Here is a 25775-nt window from a genome sequence, read left to right as displayed (position 1 = left end):
TTCAAACAGAAATTTGTATCCTGTAGCACAAACTCAAAAAAGCTCTGGGACACTAAAGTCCATGGAGAATAAGAGCACCTCCTCCCAGCTGCCCACTGCACTGAGGCTAGGAAACACTGTCACCACCGATAAATCCACTATAATTGAGAATTTCAATAAGCATTTTTCTACAGCTGGCCATGCTTTCCACCTGGCTACCCCTACCCCGAGCAACAGCCCTCCACCCCCCACAGTAACTCGCCAAAGCCTCCCCCATTTCTCCCAAAGCTTCCCCCATTTCTCCTTCACCCAAATCCAGATAGCTGATGTTCTGAAAGAGTTGCAAAATCTGGACCTCTACAAATCACCCGGGCTAGACAATCTGGACACTCTCTTTCTAAAATTATCTGTCGAAATTGTTGCAGGCCCTATTTACTAGCCTGTTCAACCTCTCTTTCGTATCGTCTGAGATTCCCAAAGATTGGAAAGCTGCCGCATTCATCCCCCTCTTCAAAGGGGGAGACACTCTAGACCCAAACTGCTATAGACCTATATCTATCCTACCCTGCCTTTCTAAGGTCTAAGTTAACAAACAGATTACCGACCATTTCGAATCCCACCGTACCTCCACTACGCAATCTGGTTTCAGAGCTGGTCATGGGTGCCCCTCAGCCACTCTCAAGGTCCTAAACGATATCATAACCGCCATTGATAAGAGACATTACTGTGCAGGCGTATTCATTGACCTAGCAAAGGCTTTCGGCTCTGTCAATCACCACATTCTTATTGGCAGACTAAACAGCCTTGGTTTCTCAAATGACTGCCTCGCCTGGTTCACCAACTACTTCTCTGATTGAGTTCAAATCGGACCACTCGCTACATATTCGTCGCTAGACCCACTGGCTCCATTGGTTCTATAACTCTATGCTAGGTAAAGCTCCGCCTTACCTCAGCTCACTGGTCACGATAATAACACCCACCCATAGCACATGCTCCAGCAGGTATATTTCACTGGTCACCCCCAAAGCCAATTCCTCCTTTGGCTAACTTTCCTTCCAGGTCTCTGCCGCCAATGACTGATCACTGCACCTGTACATAGCCAATCTGTAAATAGCCCATCCAACTACCTCATCCACATACTGTATTTATTTATTTATTTATCTTGCTCCTTTGCACCCCAGTATATCTACTTGCACATTCATCTTCTGCACATCAATCACTACCGTGTTTAATTGGTATATTGTAATTACTTCGCCACCATGGCCTATTTATTGCCTTACCTCATTTGCATACACTGTATAGAGACTTTTTTCTACTGTATTATTGACTGTATGTTTGTTTATTCCATGTGTAACTCTGTGTTGTGTGTCTAACTGCTTTGCTTTATTCTTGGCCAGGTCGCAGTTGTAAATGAGAACTTGTTCTCAACTTGCCTACCTGGTTAAATAAAGGTGAGCACGGCAATCAGTGCCCTGCTTTGGTTGTTGCATCGGATTGCAGTAAATGGGAATGACCACAAGGTGATGCTCCATACGTTTCTGGCTGCTGAGTTGTGTCACACCATGAATGATAGAGGCATCTCATGGTAAAAGACTGTTTTAACATGGGCAGCTTCAACCATGCTTCCTCCATTTTAAAGTAGTCAAAGTAGTAGGTGAGGATTCCTATGGGTTGTAGCCTCAATGGAGCTGCCCATGCTGTCACAGACGCTATAATGGCATAGATGTAAAGATGAGTCCTCTATCTATCTCTGTGTCACACATAGCAGAAAACAACTCATGGGCAGGGTTCACCAGATAAATAAACACATGTTCCAGTGTCCACACACACACACACACACAATGTACACATCATCATCTGAATGTACCAGAGCACACAGACCAACACGTATATATATATACACACACACACACACACACACACACACACACACACACACACACACACACACACACATTTTGGTTTGCAAAAAACAAACGTGAGTGTGTGTAATAACAAATACATTTTATTATACATATTTCTGTTGTGGTTGTATGGCTTCATTGTACAAGTAAATAAGGTGGTGCCGCACATAGAGATTCCTGGAGCAGCTCTGTACCCTAAACTGCAGCTGGCTCAGAGACGATGGCACAACACTGACTCTCACAATGGCTTACAATGGGGGCCAGGGGATGACGTGCCTAACCAAAACACACATGACTCATACACTGACACGCACTGACACACAGACAAATGCTGTATCACCCACACATATATACAGTGGGGCAAAAAACTATTTAGTCAGCCACCAATTTTGCAAGTTCTCCCACTTAAAAAGATGAGAGAGGCCTGTAATTTTCATCATAGGTACACTTCAAATATGACAGACAAAATGAGAAAAAAAATCCAGAAAATCACATTGTAGGATTTCTAATGAATTTATTTGCAAATTATGGTGGAAAATAAGTATTTGGTCACCTACAAACAAGCAAGATTTCTTGCTGATCTTTTCAAGTGGTAGAACTTGCACAATTGGTGGCTGACTAAATACCTTTTTGCCCCACTGTATGCCATTTAGCTGATGCTTTTATCCAAAGCGACTTAGTAACGCGTGTATACATTTGACATTTACAGTCGTGGCCAAAAGTTTTGAGAATGACACAAATATTAATTTTCACAAAGTCTGCTGCCTCAGTTTGTATGATGGCAGTTTGCATATATTCCAGAATGTTATGAAGAGTGATCAGGTGAATTGCAATTCATTGCAAAATCCCTCCATGCAAATGGATTGAATCCCCCCCCCAAAACATTTTCACTGCATTTCGGCCCTGCAACAAAAAGACCAGCTGACATTATGTTAGTGATTCTCTCGTTAACACAGATTTGAGTGTTGATGATGACAAGCCTGGAGATCACTCTGTCATGCTGATTGACTTCGAATAACAGGCTGGAAGCTTCAAAATGAGGGTGGTGCTTGGAATCATTGTTCTTCCTCTGTCAACCATGGTTACCTGCAAGTAAACACGTGCCATCATCATTGCTTTGCACAAAAAGGGCTTCACAGGCAAGGATATTGCTGCCAGTAAGATTGCACCTAAATCAACCATTTATCGGATCATCAAGAGCTTCAAGGAGAGCGGTTCAATTGTTGTGAAGAAGGCTTCAGGGCGCTCAAGAAAGTCCAGCAAACGCCAGGACCGTCTCCTAAAGTTGATTCAGCTGCGGGATCGGGGCACCACCAGTACAGAGCTTGCTCAGGAATGGCAGCAGGTAGGTGTGAGTGCATCTGCACGCCCAGTGAGGCGAAAACTTTTGGAAGATGGCCCGGTGTCAAGAAGGGCAGCAAAGAAGCCACTTCTCTCCAGGAAAAACATCAGGGACAGACTGATATTCTGCAAAAGGTAGAGGGATTGGACTGCTGAGGACTGGGGTAAAGTAATTTTCTCTGATGAATCCCCTTTCTGATTGTCCGGGGCATCCGGAAAATTACTTGTCCGGAGAAGACAAGGTGACCGCTACCATCAGTCCTGTGTCATACCAATAGTAAAGCATCCTGAGACCATTCATGTGTGGGGTTGCTTCACAGCCAAGGGAGTGGGCTCACTCACAATTTTTAGAACACAGCCATGAATAAAGAATGGTACTAACACATCCTCTGAGAGCAACATCTCCCAACCATCCAGGAACAGGAACAAGTCAGTTAAGAACAAATTCTTATTTTCAATGATGGCCTAGGAACTGCCTGTTCAGGGGCAGAACGACAGATTTGTACCTTGTCAGCTCGGGATATGAACTTGCAACCTTTCGGATACTAGTCCAACGCTCTATCCACTAGGCTACCCTGCCACCCCGGCTGCCATCAGTCAGGATGTGGCCCAGAAGTTAATTGACAGCATGCCAGGGCAGATTGCAGAGGTCTTGAAAAAGAAGGGTCAACACTACAAATATTGACTCTCTGCATAAACTTCATGTAATTGTCAATAAAAACCCTTGACACTTATGAAATGCTTGTAATTATACTTCAGTATTCCATAGTAACATCTGACAAAAATAGCTGAAGACAACTGAGGCAGCAGACTTTGTGAAAATGAATATTTGTGTCATTCTACAAACTTTTGGCCACGACTGTACACATACATGAGTCTAGCCCATAGCATCAGTCAGGTTCTAGCAGACATCAACTCACCTGATGGAAAACACTTGTATCATTAAAACATTACATTATTATTCCACAACCAGATCATACATCCTCCATTAGCCTGTAGTTTCTGCCTCTGCTCACTTTAAACAATACTGAGATAGTCAATTACCCCAGCTGCTGCAGGTCTCTGATGATAAACATGAATATGGAAATACCTTCTTTACAAAAATCTGCATTGATTATGATTATGTTAGAGTAAGATTGATATAAAAAGCATGTTACAATGTTGCCTACCTTATAAATATTCATCCCATACTCCATCAGAATAATAATTGCATATTTAGTGAAAGTGTGATTCTCAATCTGCAATAACTTACAACTTGCACTCATGGAGGACATGGAAACAGAGAGAGGCTATAAGGCCACGTAGAGAAAGGTATTCCTGGAGAAATGTCCAGAAGAGGATGCTGCCTCTCTCTCACCTCGCTAGTGAAACGTTCAGTACAACTTCCAGAAGAGAGAGGCGGAGCATCTAGTTACCCAACCCATCCTCGCCCAACCTTCAAGCGCCATCCACTACATTGAAGGGCTAGCCTTGGCTTGGTGTACAAGGTGGGTGTTCTGTATGGGTAAGGAGGAGTGCAAGGATCTAGGTTGATCCAGAATCATTAATTCCCCTCTTTCAGTTCTCATGTTCCATTGACTCCATCATGTTTGGCATTGGACACAGGGATAGCTCTTACTTCCATCATTAGCTAAAAACATTCGTATAAACATTGGTGACAACAGCAATAGTAGCATAGTAACAACTACGACAACAATGGATAATAACCCTAATAGAAAAACAGGAAGACGTCCCAGTGTGTTTTGTTTTGACAAAGCCCTTTGGATTCAGAACCCACTCTCTCATCGGCTGTCTGGAGTCTCACACTGATGATGTCGCAGGTCATAGCGCAATAATCCTCCTATTCCAAGTCTCCATTCACATTGTCATCAGTGCCCCCCTTTGATCATCCTCACCCCACATCACCACACCTCCCTCTCCGCCATCACAGCATGTGGTCAGGCTGGTGGAGGGGGTATTGGAGGTAGGCAGCGGGGGGGACAGAGAGGCCAGCAAAGGGGTTGAGGGAGGGGTGGACGGGCGGGGTAATGGGGGCGGAAATGGTGGGACCTTGTGTGGCGGGGGAGTAGCGGTAGCTTGCGGAGGGCGAGGGGGAGGGGGTGTAGGGGTAGCTGAGGTAGCTGGTGGAGAGCGAGGGGGAGGGAGTGTAGGGGTAGTGGTCCAGGCCAGTAGAGGTGGTGGAGGTGTAGGGGACATAGGCTGAGCTGTAGTCCAGATATGGAGAAGTGAGGGAGGCCTGAGAGGGGCTGAGGTGGGACTGGAGCACCAGACTGGGCTGGAGGAAGGCCTGGGGGTACATAAACTGCTGGGCCAATCTGAAGAGACAGATGGACAGAAAGATAGCAATACATTAGTGTTTAGTATACAGTCATACATTAGCGTGCCTAATGGCACAGAGTTATACGCACATGCCTGACGGCACAGAGGGCTCAGCCATCGTGGAGAAAAAGGCACATACACAAAATAGACATTTATTTACAGTATCTGTGGATTATATATATTTTTTTATTTATTTCACCTTTATTTAACCAGGTAGGCAAGTTGAGAACAAGTTCTCATTTACAATTGCGACCTGGCTAAGATAAAGCAAAGCAGTTCGACAGATACAACGACACAGTTACACATGTAGTAAAACAAACATACAGTCAATAATACAGTATAAACAAGTCTATATACAATGTGAGCAAATTAGGTGAGAAGGGAGGTAAAGGCAAAAAAGGCCATGGTGGCAAAGTAAATACAATATAGCAAGTAAAACACTGGAATGGTAGTTTTGCAATAGAAGAATGTGCAAAGTAGAAATAAAAATAATGGGGTGCAAAGGAGCAAAATAAATAAATAAATTAAATACAGTTGGGAAAGAGGTAGTTGTTTGGGCTAAATTATAGGTGGGCTATGTACAGGTGCAGTAATCTGTAAGATGCTCTGACAGTTGGTGCTTAAAGCTAGTGAGGGAGATAAGTGTTTCCAGTTTCAGAGATTTTTGTAGTTCGTTCCAGTCATTGGCAGCAGAGAACTGGACGGAGAGGATTTTGTAAATGACATCGCCAAAGTCGAGGATTGGTAGGATGGTCAGTTTTACAAGGGTATGTTTGGCAGCATGAGTGAAGGATGCTTTGTTGCGAAATAGGAAGCCAATTCTAGATTTAACTTTGGATTGGAGATGTTTGATATGGGTCTGGAAGGAGAGTTTACAGTCTAACCAGACACCTAAGTATTTGTAGTTGTCCACGTATTCTAAGTCAGAGCCGTCCAGAGTAGTGATGTTGGACAGGCGGGTAGGTGCAGGTAGCGATCGGTTGAAGAGCATGCATTTAGTTTTACTTGTATTTAAGAGCAATTAGAGGCCACGGAAGGAGAGTTGTATGGCATTGAAGCTTGCCTGGAGGGTTGTTAACACAGTGTCCAAAGAAGGGCCGGAAGTATACAGAATGGTGTCGTCTGCGTAGAGGTGGATCAGGGACTCACCAGCAGCAAGAGCGACCTCATTGATGTATACAGAGAAGAGAGTCGGTCCAAGAATTGAACCCTGTGGCACCCCCATAGAGACTGCCAGAGGTCCGGACAGCAGACCCTCCGATTTGACACACTGAACTCTAACAGAGAAGTAGTTGGTGAACCAGGCGAGGCAATCATTTGAGAAACCAAGGCTGTCGAGTCTGCCGATGAGGATGTGGTGGTTGACAGAGTCGAAAGCCTTGGCCAGATCAATGAATACGGCTGCACAGTAATGTTTCTTATCGATGGCGGTTAAGATATCGTTTAGGACCTGAGCGTGGCTGAGGTGCACCCATGACCAGCTCTGAAACCAGATTGCATAGCAGAGAAGGTATGGTGAGATTCGAAATGGTCGGTAATCTGTTTGTTGACTTGGCTTTCGAAGACCTTAGAAAGGCATGGTAGGATAGATATAGGTCTGTAGCAGTTTGGGTCAAGAGTGTCCCCCCTTTGAAGAGGGGGATGACCGCAGCTGCTTTCCAATCTTTGGGAATCTCAGACGACACGAAAGAGAGGTTGAACAGGCTAGTAATAGGGGTGGCAACAATTTCGGCAGATAATTTTAGAAAGAAAGGGTCCAGATTGTCTAGCCCGGCTGATTTGTCGGGGTCCAGATTTTTCAGCTCTTTCAGAACATCAGCTGAATGGATTTGGGAGAAGGAGAAATGGGGAAGGCTTGGGCGAGTTGCTGTTGGGGGTGCAGTGCTGTTGACCGGGGTAGGAGTAGCCAGGTGGAAAGCATGGCCAGCCGTAGAAAAATGCTTATTGAAATTCTCAATTATGGTGGATTTATCAGTGGTGACAGTGTTTCCTATCTTCAGTGCAGTGGGCAGCTGGGAGGAGGTGTTCTTATTCTCCATGGACTTTACAGTGTCCCATAACTTTTTTGAGTTAGTGTTGCAGGAAGCAAATTTCTGCTTGAAAAAGCTAGCCTTGGCTTTTCTAACTGCCTGTGTATAACGGTTTCTAGCTTCCCTGAACAGCTGCATATCACGGGGGCTGTTCGATGCTAATGCAGAACGCCATAGGATGTTTTTGTGTTGGTTAAGGGCAGTTAGGTCTGGGGAGAACCAAGGGCTATGACCCCCTGAGAGGACAGAAACCACCCCCATCATAATTATCACACCCACTGTGAGTCCTTGGTGTACGATTAATTATCATAGCCATGAGAGAATGTCAAAAACCTACGCCCGCCCACACAGTATCCCGCTGCTGGCTTCCCTCTAAAGCTAAGCAGGGTTGGGCATGGTTGGTCCCTGGATGGGAGACCAGATGCTGCTGGAAAAATTTAAGCAGGAAGCACAGGGACTATGGTGGTCTACATGTTGGCATTACAGCCTCAGGGAGAGGTTGAAAATGTCAGTTGGTCAGCGCATGCTCGGAGTACACAACCTGGTAATCCATCTGGCCCTGGGGCCTTGTGAATGTTGACCTGTTTAAAGGTCTTACAGAGAGCGTGATCACACAGTCGTCCGGAACAGCTGATGCTCTCATGCATGTTTCAGTGCTACTTGCCTCGAAGCGAGCAAAGAAGTTATTTCGCTCGTCTGGTAGGCTCGTGTCACTGGGCAGCTCTCGGCTGTGCATCCCTTTGTAGTCTGTAATAGTTTGCAAGCCATGCCACATCCGACGAGTGTGGGAGCTAGGGAAGTACGATTCGATCTTAGTCCTGTATTGACACTTTGCCTATTCGATGGTTCATCGGAGTTTAGCATTTGCTTCATCTAACCACTTTTTTTACGGACCGAGTCACTGGTGCTTTCTGCTTAAATATTTGCTTGTTAGCGAGAATCAGGAGGATAGAATTATGGTCAGATTTGTCAAATGGAGGGTGAGGGAGAGCTTTGTATGCATCTCTGTGTGTGGAGTAAAGGTGGTCTAGAATAATTTTCCCTCTGGTTGCACATTTAACATGCTGATAGAAATAAGGTAAAACGGATTTAAGTTTCCCTGCATTAAAGTCCCTGGCCACTAGGAGCACTGCCTCTGGATGAACGTTTTCCTGTTTGCTTATGGCGGTATACAGCTCACTGAGTATGGTTTTAGTGCCAGCCTCGGTCTGTGGTGGTATGTAGACAGCTACAAAAAATACAGATGAAAACTCTCTAGGAAGATAGTGTGGTCTACAGCTTATCACGAGATACTGAGCAAAACATCAAGACTTCCTTAGATATCGTGCACCAGCTGTTATTTACATTTAAAATGTCCCGTTGGTAGGATATACCTGCTTTCAGTTCGTCCCATTTATTTTCCAGCGATTCAACGTTAGCTAACAGGACGGAAGGCAAAGGTAGATTAGCCACTCGTCACCTGACAAGGCACCCTGATTTCCATTTCCTTCTCCAGCAAATGACGGGGATCTGGGCCTGGTCTGGTGTCTGTAGTATCTCCCTCCCGTCTGACTCAATGAAGAAAAACTCTTAGTCTAATCTGAGGTGAGTAATCACAGTTCTGATGTCCAGAAGCTCTTTTTGGTCATAAGAGACGGTAGCAGTAACATTATGTACAAAACAAGTTATGAACAACACAAAAAAACTAAATAGCATGGTTGGTTAAGAGCCAATAATAGGGCAGCCATGCCCTCCGGCGCCATCATGTATTCTCAGTTAACTTACCTGGTAAAATATTTTTTCTAATAATAGTCAACATCATAGTACACACTACAGCATCAGTATGATTCTGAGCCATTGTAATTAAAGGGTACATACAACACTGTTGTCTACCCACAATTCACCATGCCTTAGGCTGCCTACTTATAAACGTAACTTGCTTCAGTTCCACTGACAGCTGCAAAAATAGATCAGAGCTGTTGAGCAAGAAGTGACAGAACAATAGAAGTGGCCTATATCCAACATCTGAAATAATAACGGTCTCTGGACCAGCTTGGCCTGTCCAAAACCATGACCTTATTCTTTCTTTACCCAATAATAACCTAATGGCTGAGACTATCTCCAGATCAGCAGTTAGGAGCACTAACGAGGGCTCAGAGCTGCATACCCCAAAACACAGAGGGAGAAACAGAGTTTAATGGGTTTCACGCACACACTACTGACAAAAGGACCAAAGAACAACTGCCTCACACACTGGAATTACAAGTCTCGTCCGTCCGTGTTGTGCTGCTGGCCTGCTCTGCCCTGTGCATCAGGCTGATGGATCCAATGTGACAGGGGCAATCTATGAGAGGGAGCTAGGCCTCCCCTTGCCTCCTAGCTCCCCTTGACTCATGTCCTCAGTGGCAGATACACACACAAAGTGGCATACACAAATGTACAGTTAAAACACACACCTACAGTAGACAATGCACAAATATACACACATACACGTACAGTAAACTTATTCATAACTCCACATACAGATGCAGGAGAGAGGGAGGGCAGCAAGACAGGATTGATTGGTGCAGCAGGCAGCGTGGGTGTACAGTATTCACTAACAGACCCATGAGAGCAGAAGAAGCTCTCCACTCCCTCTCTCCTACTGTCCATTTCAACTAGCCACGGCTGTAGTGAGTGGGAGAGATCGCAAGAAGAGGTGAAGGATCACCCATCAGGCCTTAGGATGCTGCAGCTTTTAATAGTTTTGGTGACATAAAAGGCAATGTGCCCGCGATATATATATATATATATATATATATATATATATATAGAGCGAGAGCGAGCGAGAGCGAGAGCGAGAGCGAGAGAGAGAGAGAGAGAGAGAGAGAGAGAGAGAGAGAGAGAGAGAGAGAGAGAGAGAGAGAGAGAGAGAGAGAGAGAGAGAGAGAGAGAGAGAGCGCGAGAGAGGCCGGCAGCAATGAATGACTGACACGGCATTGGATACTCATCTTTCGAGCAGTGCTAGCTCTGGCATAGTATTAGCCAACTAAAATGCCCCTGTATACTGTATGTAAAGAGTTCCATCAAGCACACATAATATGTGAATCAGGATCCTTGTAAAATAATACCACACAATGGGAGATGTGTGCATGATCAGATGTTTGTAAATGTCAATGCCTTTCAGAGGGATTGTGATAATTAGATTTTTAGAATTGGTTATTTTAGTGGTGAGCTTAGACTAATTTGGTCCTTGGAAAGCAGAAAAAAAACACCTTAGGGAAAACAGTTTGTTTTTTCCCGAATACCCAACAGAGGGGATGGAAGAGGGTTAGAGGATATAAAGGGTCAATTACAGGCAGAGAGAGAAGAGGGAGAGAAAGAGCAAGAAAGAGAAAGTAAGGGAGGAAAAGGTAAGGGAATGAGGAGACTGCAAAGAGAGAGAAAGAGTGTGGGAGGATGATAGGATGTTTACCAGCGAAGCTCAGTTTGAGTCACTCTAACACTGCCAAATCAGCAAAGGACAACTCTCCTTTCAATGCACGCACACACACCCTCACCAGCCCTCACATCCTGTCCTGTCTGTTCCCCCAAACAGGTGTGTGCAGTGACTGATCCCCCAGCCCTTAACACACCACACCTGCCCGGCCTCCTACTTCAAAAAAAGAACAGAATTTTAATAAAGTGCTACATCTCACTTCTCTGTCAGCACCCTGCCAGCTAGCTGGAACAGAGTTTCCCTCAGGGGCCCTAGAGACAGAGAGAGGGCAGCCACGGTCATTGGACCACAACCTGAACTCCCACTTGACACGCTCACACACACACACACACACACACACGCTCACACACGCTCACACACACACACACACACACACACACACGCTCACACACACACACACACACACACACACACACACACACACACACACACACACACACACACACACACACACACACACACACACACACACACACACACACACACACACACACACCCCCTCTTTACAGCGACTCCTAGCATTAGTACTTCTTCACTTAAATACCTGACAAACAGGCCAGGAAACCCCAGGCCAGGAAAGCCCCTGGAGAAGCTGAGCCGGGCTTAATAAGGAGGAGGAACTCCTCACAGGAGGAGTATGACAGTATTAGTTGAGATAATGGTGCTTTTACTTACTGCCAGAATTATGAGTTTGGGTGTGTGTTCTGGGCGTGTGTTTTGACAGGGTAGTCAAGGCTTCATGAATATAGATCAATCTCTTTTTTACATTTTAGTCATTTAGCAGATGCTCTTTTCCAGAGTGACACAGTAGTGAGTGCATACATTTTTGTACTGGTCCCCCATGGGATTTGAACCCACAACCCTGGCAGTGCAAGTGCCCTGCTCAACCAACTGAGTGACAAGTTGAACACTCTATACCTAGTGACTTCCACAGAAGATGAAGAAAGATCAAGTCATTTTCATTGTGGTGGCAGACAGACAGTGATATTATCATGATCAAACCCAGTAGAGGAGATGGAGAACTTGTGCTTTAATTGGCAGTTCTCCTTCAGAGAACCAATGGACATCATTCATTCATAGACTCATCTGGGTCAGCCTCAATTCCCTTATCACTCAATATATCATTCAATAATTGAGGCCTGGCGGCTGCAATATTAATAGCCCTGTTAGGCATGCCTATCACAATCTCGGATACTGCTCTAGTCTACAGAACACACAGCCCAACCAGACCGGCCTCACAGAATAGGAAAATTATAATTTAGCCTAATATAGTATAGCACTCATCAGGAGACATGGACAGCTCTGGTCATCTCACTTCTGACCAATCAGATGTCAGAAATGTTTTATTTCTGGGTTAAACAGAGTGAGTTAGCAGGCTTCAGTTGCGAAGTAGATCACTGCAATAACTTTGGTACTGAATATACAGAACCAGACTGACACTGGTCAGCATGAGAGTGAGTTGCTTGAAACAGGGTTTCAACAGGGAGTATGTGTCAACAGTGCTCTTCCTCACAAGCACAAACAAACACAGAGAGGGAGAGAGAGAGATATGAAGGAAAGATACAGGGGGTGAAGGAAAGATACTGAGGGGGAGGGAAAGAGAGAAATGAAGGAAAGATACAGAGGGAGGAGAGAAAGAGAGAGAAAGAAAGAAAGAAAGAGAAAGAATAAGAGAGAGAAAGAAAGAAAGAAAAAGAGAGAGAGAGAAAGAAAAAGAGAGAGAGAGAGAGAGAGAGAGAGAGAGAGAGAGAGAGAGAGAGAGAGAGAGAGAGAGAGAGAGAGAGAGAGAGAGAGAGAGAGAGAGAGAGAGAGAGAGAGAGAGAGAGAGAAAGAAAGAAAGAAAGAAAGAGACAGAAAGAAAGAGAGAAAGAAAGAGAAAGAAAGAGAGAAAGAAAGAGAAAAGATAGAGGGGGGAGAGAAAGAAAGAGAGATATATGAAGGAAAGATACAGAGGGGGGAGGGAGAGAAAGAGAGCCATAAGCAGGCTAAGAATATCCCCATGTCCAAATGTAGCCATGTTAGGAAACAGCAGCAGGCCAGCCAGTTAAGTGAAGCAGGAAGGAATCTGGGTATTCTCACTAACATCATGTAACTGACGGTAGCACAGCTGGCTGAGGGAAGGGTCATTCTCAGACTGCATGAGACGGTCAGTTACAACAAAGGGATGAACACACAACTAGACAGACAAAGATTAGCCTCGGAAGCCCAGGCATTTCACGTTAGACACAGATAGACAGAAGGAGGGACAGACAGGTGACCAGAAGGAGAAATAGACAACAGAAAATATTGTGTATGGCATTCGTAACAGATGAGATGGAAGGAAGAGATGAAGAGAACAGATAAGGGAAAGTAATGACAGACCAGTGAGACACTGAGTGTGTTCAAGCGGTAAGCTTAAAGCAAACTATAGACAAAAGTCGGTGAGTGAAGTCGGGGGAGGTGCATCTGCGACAGCCGAAAGTGGCACAGTGTAGTGGTTTTCAAACAGCAAGGCTCAGATCAACATGGCAGGTAGCCTAGCTGTTAGAGCATTGGGCCAGTAGCCGAAAGGTTGCTTGTTTTCCAACAGCAAGGTTTAGTGTAGGGTGACAGGTAGCCTAGACGTTAGAGCTTTGGGCCAGTAACCAAAAGGTCAATTGTTTCAAGTCCTGAATCGAGGTGAAAAAATCTGTCGATAGGACAAATATAATAATCACCCACCAAATGATTATAACACAGCTAGCTGCTATTGTATACAAATGTTTTTCTGTAGAAATAAACTTCTCTCTACCCCCATATCACACACTCACAAACATTTGTATGTCCTGAAACTTTAGAATCGTGGCAAAGTTGGTTCCTGTTTCAGTTACGTCTTTGGCCACGTTTGAGTGGGTCAAACAAAAACACCCTAATGATTGGTTGACAAATAGTGCCTCCCACAATGCAGGTGACGGCTGCATGGTGCAGTTGGTGAGAAGCAACTGCATCAAAAACTGTATGACATTTGATCACAAGTCAGACCATTTTTATAATCATAATGCAACACACTTTAAAAGGTGGTGACCAACGATGGTCACCGACTTGACCAAATGTATCTGCTCGAACGTGTCCATTGGTTGCTCCTTACCCATACTGCCTCTGGATCAGGGCGGGGTGGACCTGCTGCACTCTGATGGAGAAACCTGAGAGAGAACAGATAAAAACATGGCAGGGTCAGAGACCATCAGATACTGAAGAGAGAGAAGACAACTAGGGACATCTGAGCTAAAGACAGGACAGACAGACAGAGCCTGCATAGTGGACAGACTGTTCCTGGAGGAAGAGTTCCTACCACTCTTACTTTTCATCTCTCTGTCCCTCCCTCCCTCGGTAAGTTGAGCAGACTTTGGCATTTTTTTAAACAAGTGAAACAGTGAATCTACAGGGACACATGAGAAACAACACACATGACACATTCTCTCTATATAGACACATCTTCTAGGTTTTAATCAAATCAACTTTATGCACTGAACTTGTCTGATGCTTTAAGGGCACTGTTAAATTAAATAACTAAGACACACAAATTGCTAGAGGGAGTATGACTGCAATTGATTTGATTGTGCTCAGACTTGCTGCGCCCTGTTAAAAAAATGACAGTGAGTGACTGTGACTAGCACCCGTTGTTTCTGACTGAAAAGTAATGTTACCAAAATCCCTCATTTTCTTAGGATAAACATTCCCTATTCCCTCTCTTTACATACACATGTATGCATCGCATGCACGTGACCAATAGGGCCTGACTTATTGCATATCCTAATCACATCAATAAATTGGTTATAACAAACTCAGTGCATGTGACAGCAAAATAGATGCAGAGGATGTTACAAATAAACTCGAAATGGGGACATTTTTACTGGTTGCTTAGGAGGTAAAGGGGAAGTCGGATGTGTGGAATAAATTTGACTAGTTGTTGAAAATACTGGCGATCAAGAAAAATAAGTTAAGGAACAAGCTCTGCGTTCATATTATGATAAATTATAAGTAATACCAGAGATGATGTTCTAACGAAAAAAAAAGTATAAAGCCTTTTATGAAGGTGAAAAATTGCAGAATTTGTGAAAATGTTTATCTGACATGTGGTTGCCTGAGGCTTGGCGCTCACAGAATCAGTAGGCTATTAAACAAACACTCAAACAGTAGCAGGATCTGTCTTATTTCTGTAGATATGGATGATTTATAAAGCCAGGTACATTTAACAGTTAGGCTGTTGATTATAGACCTAATTAAGATGGGGTTTCCTCTCTCTCTCTCTCTCACTTTCGTTAGACAATTAAGGCCAGGGCTGTTCTCATCTAACGTCGCTGCAGCCTCTGCCACATTGTTCTCAACATCAATATGCTGCTTAACTTTGCTCTTATGCACATAGCAACATGGTCTAGGAAAAGGCACCAATTCACTCACTCACACACACACACACACACACACACACACACACACACACACACACACACACACACACACACACACACACACACACACACACACACACACACACACACACACACACACACACACACACACACACACACACACACACACACACACACACACACACACACACACACACACACGGTCTCCTGAGTTCACCATGAGTAAGAGGAGACTCCTCTCTCTCCTTCCTCCTATCCCTGCCTCCCTCTCAATCCCCTCCTTTTTTTCTCACTAACACTTAATGTTCCTGTAATTCTTCACACCCGTTGGTCATTCTCTCTTGTTGTGTTTACCATGACTCCCTGGGTGAGGGGAGTCACACAGAACAAGGAAGAGACAGATCTGTTTATTTCTCCCTCTCCCTTCCCCTCTCTCATAAACAGCCTCTCCCTATTTTCTCTCTCCCTCTTTCCACATCTCACTCTCTCACAGACACACACACAGACACACAACAAAATACCAAGCTGACATACAGTACACTGAGTGTACAAAACATTATGAACACCTTCCTAATTTTGAGTTGCAGCCCCTTTTGCCCTCCGAACAGCCTCAATGTCATGGACTCCACAGTGTGTTGAAAGTGTTCCACAGGGATGCTGGCCCACGTTGACTTCAATGCTTCCCACAGTTGTGTCAAGTTGGCTAGATGTCCTTTGGGTGGTGGACCATTCTTCATACACACAGGAAACTTTTTAGTATGCAGAATCCAGCTGCATTGGTACACTCGGTACACTCAAACCGGTGCGCCTGGCACCTACTACCATATCCTGTTCAAAAGCACTTCATGTTGTCGTTTTGTCTTGCCCATTCACCCTCTGAATGGCACACAGACAATCCATGTCTCAATTATCTCAAGGCTTAAAAATCCTTCTTTAACCTGTCTCCTCCCCTTCTTCTACACTGATTTTAAGTGGATTTAACAAGTGACATCAAAAAGGGATCATAGCTTTCACCTGGATTCAACTGGTCCGTCTATGTCATGGAAAGAGCAGGAGTTCCTAATGTTTTGTAACTCATCATAGCACATCAACTGCATGCTTGGCGTGTAACAAAGCAACAACAACCCAACATCGAGATACAGTATTCTACAGTTGTCGCTACTGTGCGTCGGTCACACATGACACATCTAAAATGTCACCCTATTCTCTTTACAGTAGTGCATTACTTTTGAGCCCTACATTTTCCCATAGACTCCACAGAGTGACAGGTGGTTTGGTGTACGTGTGTAGTCTGAAGGGGTGCAGATGTAGGTTGGTGGTTCACACTGTACAGTCACACTGTGCCTGACCACAGCTGGGTCTGCCATCAAATATGTAGTGTGTGTGTACCGTATAATGTAGAGGAATGTAGCTATAATAGTCGTCAGCTGAGAGTGTGTATGCGCGTGCCATCTGCTCACATGTTTGCTAGTGTGTGTCTGTGTATGCGTGGGGTTGGTCTCTGTGTGTGTGTCTGTCTGTGTATGCGTAGAGTTGGTCTCTGTGTGTGTGTCTGTCTGTGTATGCGTGGGGTTGGTCTCTGTGTGTGTGTCTGTGTATGCGTAGAGTTGGTCTCTGTGTGTGTGTCTGTCTGTGTATGCGTGGGGTTGGTCACTGTGTGTGTGTCTGTGTATGCGTAGAGTTGGTCTCTGTGTGTGTGTCTGTCTGTGTATGCGTGGGGTTGGTCTCTGTGTGTGTGTCTGTGTATGCGTAGAGTTGGTCTCTGTGTGTGTGTCTGTCTGTGTATGCGTGGGGTTGGTCTCTGTGTGTCTGTCTGTGTATGCGTGGGGTTGGTCTCTGTGTGTGTGCACGCATGACTCACCTGTCTGTGGGCTGCGGGGCTTGGCACCCAGGTAGGCCAGGTTGACGTTAGCCTTCCTCCCGTCGACGATGGGGTTGGGGTCTTTACATGCCCGTTCTGTCGACCCCCTGTCCATCATAGTCACCTGACAGGAGGAAGGAACACACAGGTTTACAATTCAAGAAGTGACCAATATCGATTTTATAAAATACTTATCCCGTAACTTGTATCTCACCAATAAATTCCTGTATTCCCTATTATGTTTGAGCACTAGTCCTGGATCCATATAGATAGAAAGTTCCTGTGTGCTTTTAACAATGTGTGACATTATGACCTAGCATACTGACCTATCACAGAAAATGGTGGGTGTCTGGGTGTGCAGGGAGGGGTTATTTCAATTATATTATTATTTTACTAACAGCGGGATGCTAAATAAGAGCCATCACCAACATGGTACATCAAAACACACACATTCAGTGTATTTCTCACACACACACACCTGTGACCGCATCTATTACAATATATATTACTTTATTAGTAATAATAATAATAATAATAATAATAATAATACAATTAATTTGTATAGAGCTTTTCATTACAGAGTTCTCAAAGATCTACTGAGAAAAACATTATGTATGTACAATAAAGACAACATACATTTAGATTCAAGACAGGTAAAATAGCAAGTGGGTTAGGTGCTAAATATACTGAACAAAAATGTAAACACATGTAAAGTGTTGGCCCCATGTTTCATGAGCTGAAATAAAAGATTGCAGAAATGTTCCATATGCACAAAAAGCTAATTTCTCTTTAATTTAGTAGAAAAATGGGTTTACATCCCTGTTAGTGAGCATTTCCCAGGATAATCCATCCACCTAACAGGTGTGGCATATCAAGAAGCTGATTAAACAGCACGATCATTACACAGGTGCACCTTGTGCTTGAGACAATAAAAGGCCACTCTAAAAATGTGAAATTTTGTCATAAAACACGTCACAGATATCTCAAGTTGAGGGAGCGTGCAATTGGCTTGCTGTCTGTAGGAATGTCCACCAGAGCAATCAAATGTTCATTTCAGCACCCCTGCCCAGTAATGTGAAATCCATAGATTAGGGCCTTTATTTCAAATTGAGTAATTTCCTTATTTAAACTGTATGTAACTCAATCAAATCTTTGAAATTGTTGCATTTATATTTTTGTTCAGTATACATTTTAGATTGGGACTAGGACTATGAAAAATACATTCTGCAGAAGTTAATTTTAAGGCCCGTTTTAAAAGGTTCTGACTGATGGAGAGGCTTTCAGATGGTCAGGGAGAGCATTCCATAGGGGCAAGGGAGCAGGGAGCAGAAGGCTCAGAATGCCATAGTTCTGAGACATGTCTTGAGGACTTGAAGCAGTAGAGTGGCTGGAGCAGAGATTGCAAAGTGGCTCACTGAATGAGATGAGGTCACTGATGTTGAGTTAGGCCAGGATCTTGGTGATGTGGTCTGACCTCTTGGTCCTGGTCAGGACCCTGGCAGCACTTTTCTTGATTAGTTGGAAGCTATCTAGTGATTTGGCTGGGAGGCCCCCAAACAGCGCATGGCCAAAGATTAAGGCGTGGATGAGTTTCTCTGCATCTGGCTGGGAAAGTGATGGTATGACCTGGGAAAAGTTTTAAAGATGGCAAAATTATGTTTCGCATATTTGTTTTATGTGGGCATCGAAGGACAGAGAAATATTAAACTTGACTCCTAGGTTGGAGATGACAGAGGACAAGCGGATGGCCTGGCTGTTGATTGTAGGGCAGATGTTTCCAGCACTGATGACCTGCTTGGGTGTCAAAATAAGCATAGCCTCTGTCTTGCTACTCTTCAACTGGAGGAAGTTCTCTTTCATCCATTCCCTGATGTCATCTAGGCAGCTGCTGAGTTTTGCTAGGGCAGGGATGGTGTCCGGTTGGTTGTTAATGTAAACCTGGGTATCGTCGGCGTAGCAGTGGAAGTTGATATTATAATCTCTTCGGATTAGGCTGAGAGAGAGCATGTAAATTAAAAACAGGATAGGCCCCAGCACTGACCTCTGTGGAACACCGGATGTGACTGCAGACTCCTCCGATCTGGCCTCTCCAATAGGGATGTAAAACTTCCTATTGGAGAGGTAGGAGGAGAAGCAGTTTAGAGCTGTTCCAGAGACAGCAGTGTGTTCTCTGAAACGCTGCAGGAGGATGAAGTGTTCTACGGTGTCAAAAGCAGCACTGAGATCTAAGAGGAGGAGGATGCTGGGAGATCCTGAATCAGCAGTCATTTGAAACTTTATCCAGAGATGTTTCTGTGCTGTGCAAGGGCCGGAAGCCAGACTGGAAAAACTTGTATAACTGATGACAGATGTGATTGAAGCTTTAGCAGTCTTATGGCTTGGGGGTAGAAGCTGTTCAGGGTCCTGTTGGTTCCAGACTTGGTACACCGGTACCACATGCTGTGTGGTAGCAGAGACAACAGTCTATGACTTTTGTGGCTGGATCTTTGACAACTTTTAGGGCCTTCCTCTGACACCACCTGGTATAGAGGTCCTGGATGGCAGGAAGCTTGGCCCCAGTGATGTACTGGGCCGTACGCACTACCCTTTGTAGTGCATTGCGGTCAGCTGCCAAGCAGTTGCCATAACAAGCGGTGGTGCAGCCAGTCAAGATGCTCTCATGGTGCAGCTGTAGAATTTTGAGGATCTGAGGGCCCATGCCGAATCTTTTCAGCCTTCCGATGGAGAAGAGCCTTTGTCGTGCCCTCTTCATGACTGTGTTGGTGTGTGGACCATGATAATTCCTTAGTGATGTGGACACCGAGGAACTTGAAGCTCTGGAATACAAAACCTGGGGGGCTGATGGTTCTCACCCCGTTCCATAGACTTACACCATAATTATGAGTTTCTGACAACTTCCAGAGGCCATCCTCCAACCTATTGGAGCTCTAGCAGCATGAACTTACATGTTGTGCACAAAATCAAAGGATCAGAGAATGAATCTAGTAGTGAAAGCATAAGCTACAGTTATAGCGAGCACTGCAGTGCATAAAATGTGGTGAGTAGTTGACTCAGACATAGACAACAGTTGAACAGTTTTGAACAAACTAATTTCTTTAAAAATGAAGGAGAAGCAAGAGAGACAGCTCGCTATATTTTGTTTAAAAAAAAGGTCAGTTTCACTTAGCTAGCAAATGCAGCTATCTGGTTTAGCCTACTCAAATACCCAGCTCAAACAGAGAGGTATGCTATGGAAGCTAGCTGGCTATCCAACACTGGAACTCTTCCATGTCAAGGTAAGCTTTTGGTTTTATACATTTATTACCACCGGGGCCCGCCGGTGTAACTGCTAAACTGCTTGCTGACTGTACTGCATGATTGTAGTGTGGTTACTAATGTGCTAGTTCAAGTAGCTATGTTGACTTTGACATTAGCTAATATCGCGACAGTGATGTAGGCTGTGTGTAGCGGTTAGCAGTTATGCTGTGAAGGTTTGTCTTGGAAAGTTTTTTTCTCCTGGTCACAGACAGCTGATGTGTTGTGCACTGAAGTACACAAGCAAAAAAAAGTGAGAGGAGAGCGCAGAGAAGGAATTATACAACCAGGGAAATTATCATGCTGTTTGTATGTGGCTACTATGAAAGTGAACTGTGTTTGTGTGTGACCAGGGGCGTATTTACTCCACCGTTTCTGTTGAAAAACATTTCTTAAACAGAGCAAACATAGATCAACTAGATGAAGGCAGAGTGTGCAAGTCAGTATTGAAAGAGTCACTGTCTGTCACCTCGATTACTAAAATGTGTCTCTGGACCTGTGCATCTACACTGTAAACTTGAATTCTTAGGCTAAGTTGTAGCAACCTCATGATGGGTATGGGGAAAATGTGAATATCATGTAGTAGGCTAAATCTATCGATGTTACATTGAGCTGGGTGAATGAAAATCATCAATGCGCTGTAATGGAAGTAAGGCCATGCTCATTAAAAACATTATCGTTCTCCCTCATCTTAAAAGTCACCGACCGCCACTGTGGCAGAGTAGAAGGCTGATTGTGCTCCTTTTAAGGCAGCAGAGTAGCTTGCCTGGTGGTCTTTATAGGCCAGTAGTTGGACAGTGAAACCATCTTTCCTCCAATGTCTCAAGCTTACAGCTAGGAGTCTTCATTCTGCGCAGTTCATCAGTGAACCAAGGAGAGTGTTGGAATGTTACTTCACATGTGTTTTCAGAGGCAAGGACGTTCAGGGTATTACTCAGAGTGCTGTTATACAGATTGACAATATCATCGAGGGCCAGCTCACTGCAGTCAGACTCAAAGGTGAAAGAGGGATGGGTTAAGTTTCCTCAGGTTGCAGAATGTAATGGGAGTGGAGAGGAGTTGGAGAGGTCAGAGACAGTGTCACAGCCTTGATTTCAGAGACGCCTAGCTCGATGACATCCAAGTCAGAGGCAGGGACATCGCCAGTGATAATGAGGTCCAATGTGTATCCATGGTTGTGGATGGGAACATTTACATATTGCACAAGGTTTAGATAAGGGATGGGCAACTTTGATGGGGGTGGAGGCCACAAAAAATCTGAACTCAAGAGGGGCTTGCAGTTGCTCATGGGTCTGCGTACCCACATCTTTTAAAGTTAATGTCGTGCAATTCTACTCATTTTGCCATAGGGTGGGGAGAAATGTTTGCAGTTTTGAATATGATATCCAAGTGAGACAAACTATATAAATTGGGGGCCCTTGTACGGTAATTTGACCATGATAACACGCTTAGATAACTGGCCGCTAAACTAACTTACCAATCTACAACATTTTAGCTGACATGGGCTAATTGACTGACAATCAGTGACTGACATAAGAGGAAAACTGCTGATGCACAACCAAACTTGTTGTTTTGGGGGGAGGGTTGGGATTGATCCGAGGGCCTTCAAAAAGGGGGGGTGGGCGGCCAGTTGCCCATCCATGGTTTAGACAGTCCGGCAAGTTAAGAAAGTCAGCAGCCGTCGAGCACATAGAACACTTGGGTGAGTCAACAGTCTCCCAAAATATTACAATGTTGGAGAGAGTGGGGTATAAAGATAATATTGCTTCAGAAAACTTAAGAGCTAAAAAGAGGTTGTTATCATGGGGGGGAATAGGATTTGGGGGGTGATAGGATTTGGTTGTTTACATTTAAGAGCAAAGTACTCAAGACTGAAACAGATAATAAAGCAGTCTGTATAAAACAGCAAGGCCTCCACCGTGGCTGTGTGCCCTTTCAATGTATTTGCATTCAGGCAGAGCTGATTCATTAAGATGGTAAGTTTACCTCGCTGTGCCATGTTTCAGTGAGGCAGATCTTGTCAAAGTCATTATCAGAGAAACTTATACAGAAGAGGAGACTTTGTTAAGAAGGGTTGCAGAGTGTAAAACATGTTTAGTCATTGGTGGAAAGTGTCATTACATTTTGGTTGGTCTACTGCGCTCTGTATTGACTGTATATGTCTTGGAGTGGGTGACGTCATTTACCTGAGGGTCAGCCTGCAGAACTGGCAAGTGAGTGTACACAATAGATTCATTTTCTGATCAGTTTCATACTGCCTTGTCGTCCTCATGTTTTCCAGAAGATCCCTCCCGTATTTGCATAAGGCTGTTCTTGAGCTCCTTGCACAAGGTTGTTTTAATCTGTTCAAAATGTCTGAGGAAATTGTGTGTAGTGGAGGAAAGTTGCTGCCATTTCTTCATCTTTGGTCCAGCCTTCGGTCCAGGAGAGATGAGAGGAAGATCTTGGCTCGTGTTCGAATCCAAACACTTAGCTAATTGATTGGAGATGTAGGCTACTATCTTTTCTATTTGAACGTTTTTTTGGTTAAGATAACTAGGTTTTTGTATTCAGTACTTGATTAGCTTTAAAAAAAAAGTTGATCATTATAATGCACATTAAAAAAACACTTAAAACAAATAACTATAGATACATTCACAGGAGTAAACTTTCATGGCTGCCACTGATTGCTATTTCAACCATTACAGGAAGAGTATTCGCAAACTGCTAATAAATGAGGTGAGGTGAACTGAAAAATGATATTAGTAACAAAGTCAAGTCGCCAAATAGTATAAGGCATTGATATCACTGCATTATTCTTTTGCTTTTATTTCACGGCACCAAACTATGGGGGTCTATGCTAACAGTGGCTGTAATGTGGATGGGTTGATTGAGGCTGTTGGGGGAATTAGACTGCTATGGGAAGTCAGGGGTGAAATGGGCAGACTGTACAGGTTGGGCCAGAGACAGAGCCATGGCTAAACTCATCAACATGTGTATGAACAGGGAGGCAGGGAAAATATGCATTGCTTTAACTCCCCTCATTGCTCTTGTCTGTCTTCTTATCTGTCCCTCTCACTGACCCTCTCCCTCCCCCCTCTCATTACCACACACAGCTTGGCAGAGGGGGGTGGTGTGTGTGTGTGTGTGTGTGTGTGTAAGTCAAAATAGAACTGCAGCCTTATCTCAGAGCACCAACTGACATGTCACACCTCTGTGACCAGGGGGGACTGCATTCTGCTGACACACAACCTCCCCCAGAGGGAGGGAGAGAAAGGGAGGAGGGAAAACAGAGGGAGATAGGAAGGAAAAGGGGGAGAGATCCTTCAGGCCCAGTAACTGATGCATTTGCTGAATTAGGTCTCTCCTCAGCCATTCTGTTTTGAACTGAGTAAATACACTACCGTGCCTATGAATGCAAAATATTTCAGGGCAAGCCTCCCGTTGACAATCTCACATTCTTTCAGCTCTTGTTCATTATGCACATATATTTGCTGTTGTTCCTCAGTATGTGTGTGTATAGATAGAGAGAGAATGGGTGTTTGGAAGGGGAGGGGGTTGTTGTTCAGGACTCGGGAGATAATTGATGTTATGCTTTTAAAGGAATAATCTACTCATGCTAAAACACATGACTGCAAAACCACACACACACACTTGTTAGTTGAACAAAGTGTCAGTGTTACACCAAACGAAGACCCATGCTCTTTGCGGATTACATGAGCACAGAAATGTCCATCCAGGACACAAAGGTTAGAAAATACAATGTAAAGGAAAAGTAATGGTTACAGTAGAGTGTAAGATATGTGCAGTGGGCCCAGCCTACCTGGTAAAACAACTGCAACTGTTGCCTCACTTTCTTTATGGGCTCAATTCAAGGTGTTTGGGTAAGAATTACAGTGGCCTATTCAGGGTGGCTAATAGGTTGTGAAAGTATTCTGTGGTAGATAATGAAATTTGTGTAGGTCTTTTAATGCACTTCCATCATTGTTTACAATGCAATACGTTTGTTAATAGGCTTTTTGTAATATAAAAAGTGGCAACAAAATAAAGTGTTACGAAAGTAATACTCAATCTACATTTGCCTACAGTATATCACGGAGTTGACACAAACGGTTACAAAATAACTGACACATCGCCAGACAGTCTGTCGCACGTCTCACGCATTTCAGTACCTTACCCTCACCCCTTCCTGTACAATACCAAAGAACATGGCATGAGCAGAAAACAACAGTCAGCCATTCAAGCGCTCTGTCCTGTCAAAAGAAAGGTTATGCCGAATTTGGAGGTATTGCACAGTGTCTTGTTAGCTGAAGTAGACTACACTTACAAATCCGTATCCTCGGGATTTCCCGGTTTGTCTGTCCGTTATCACAACGGCCTCGTCAATATCCCCGAACATCTCGAAGTATTTTCGAAGGGATGCGTCGTTTGTATGATAAGGTAAACCGCCGACAAATATCTTAGTGAAAGTAGTGTCTTTCTGAATAGTGGGATGCATTGTCTCCAGACCTCTATTAACAAATTGATGATAAAGCGTTGATCCACTAGTGAGTTCGAATGGAAAACCTAAACGGTCTATGGGGGAAACACAATAGGTGGTATATCAAAGTTCTGAACAACTAAATTGCCGTTCGAGAGATGGAAGCTTTAAATGCGCATTGGTTTTTCTCAAGCGCCCAAAATCAGGCTTGATTCGTCCAGTCTGTATCGAAGCAAAATGACGTCCTTATTCCATGCGTTGAGTTATATCCCAGCAGCGCTATTGTTGTAACAGGCTGGATTTTAAGTCTCTTCTTGACAGGTGTCTTGCCGACTCCTTCGGAATATCTCAGGTAGGGGGTGGAGGGGGAAGTATTTTCTAGGCGAGTTTCAAACACGCCCACTCCCATTTTGACCAATATATAACCGGAGCGTCCTAGGTTTAGCGACACCCCCTGCCAATGTTTGTTTTGAAGTGTCTGACCTATATCTGAGGCTGGCTTATTCATAGTTAATGAGTTGCTGACCAGAAAACATCACATTCACTTTCCATTTTTAAGGGCCACAACAAGCGAAAAAGTCTTGTTTCGAGACAGCGCACATGAAAGGGTCAATAGGGCATAGGGGTGAGAGGAAATTGATGTGGTTAAAGACAAAAGTGCGCACCAGGGGTGACCAATCACAGGAAAAATTGAAGATGAAAGGATGTAATGTTGAGGTGACCGTGTATTCGTCTCACTCTCT

The 25775-nt window shown here is 44.2% G+C and overlaps 1 protein-coding gene across 1 annotated transcript; it reads right to left on the bottom strand.

Moving 5' to 3' along the window:
- Nucleotides 1-1966: 1966 nt before the first annotated feature.
- Nucleotides 1967-25404, bottom strand: LOC118360285 (RNA-binding protein 38-like). The gene is made up of 4 exons (XM_052482029.1): nt 24880-25404; nt 17280-17403; nt 14137-14191; nt 1967-5539 (listed from the first exon to the last, which is right to left on the bottom strand). Exons 1-4 carry the CDS (start codon nt 25048-25050, stop codon nt 5149-5151), a joined length of 741 nt encoding a protein of 246 aa, XP_052337989.1. The 5' UTR covers nt 25051-25404; the 3' UTR covers nt 1967-5148.
- Nucleotides 25405-25775: the final 371 nt, after the last annotated feature.

Source organism: Oncorhynchus keta, chromosome 27 (genome assembly GCF_023373465.1).
Source record: "Oncorhynchus keta strain PuntledgeMale-10-30-2019 chromosome 27, Oket_V2, whole genome shotgun sequence".
In the NCBI taxonomy this organism is placed as follows: domain Eukaryota; kingdom Metazoa; phylum Chordata; class Actinopteri; order Salmoniformes; family Salmonidae; genus Oncorhynchus; species Oncorhynchus keta.
This window is presented reverse-complemented; position numbering and strand designations above follow the sequence as displayed.

What these genes read in the sequence shown, in the direction of transcription:
- LOC118360285 (XM_052482029.1), bottom strand. Translation starts at nt 25,050, where the DNA reads ATGCATCCCACTATTCAGAAAGACACTACTTTCACTAAGATATTTGTC. An exon ending in AATCCCGAGGATACGGATTT is followed by an intron (nt 17,404 to 24,879) that starts GTAAGTGTAGTC and finishes TCCTCCTGTCAG; the next exon opens with GTGACTATGATGGACAGGGG. An exon ending in CTGATCCAGAGGCAGTATGG is followed by an intron (nt 5,540 to 14,136) that starts GTAAGGAGCAAC and finishes CTGTCTCTTCAG; the next exon opens with ATTGGCCCAGCAGTTTATGT.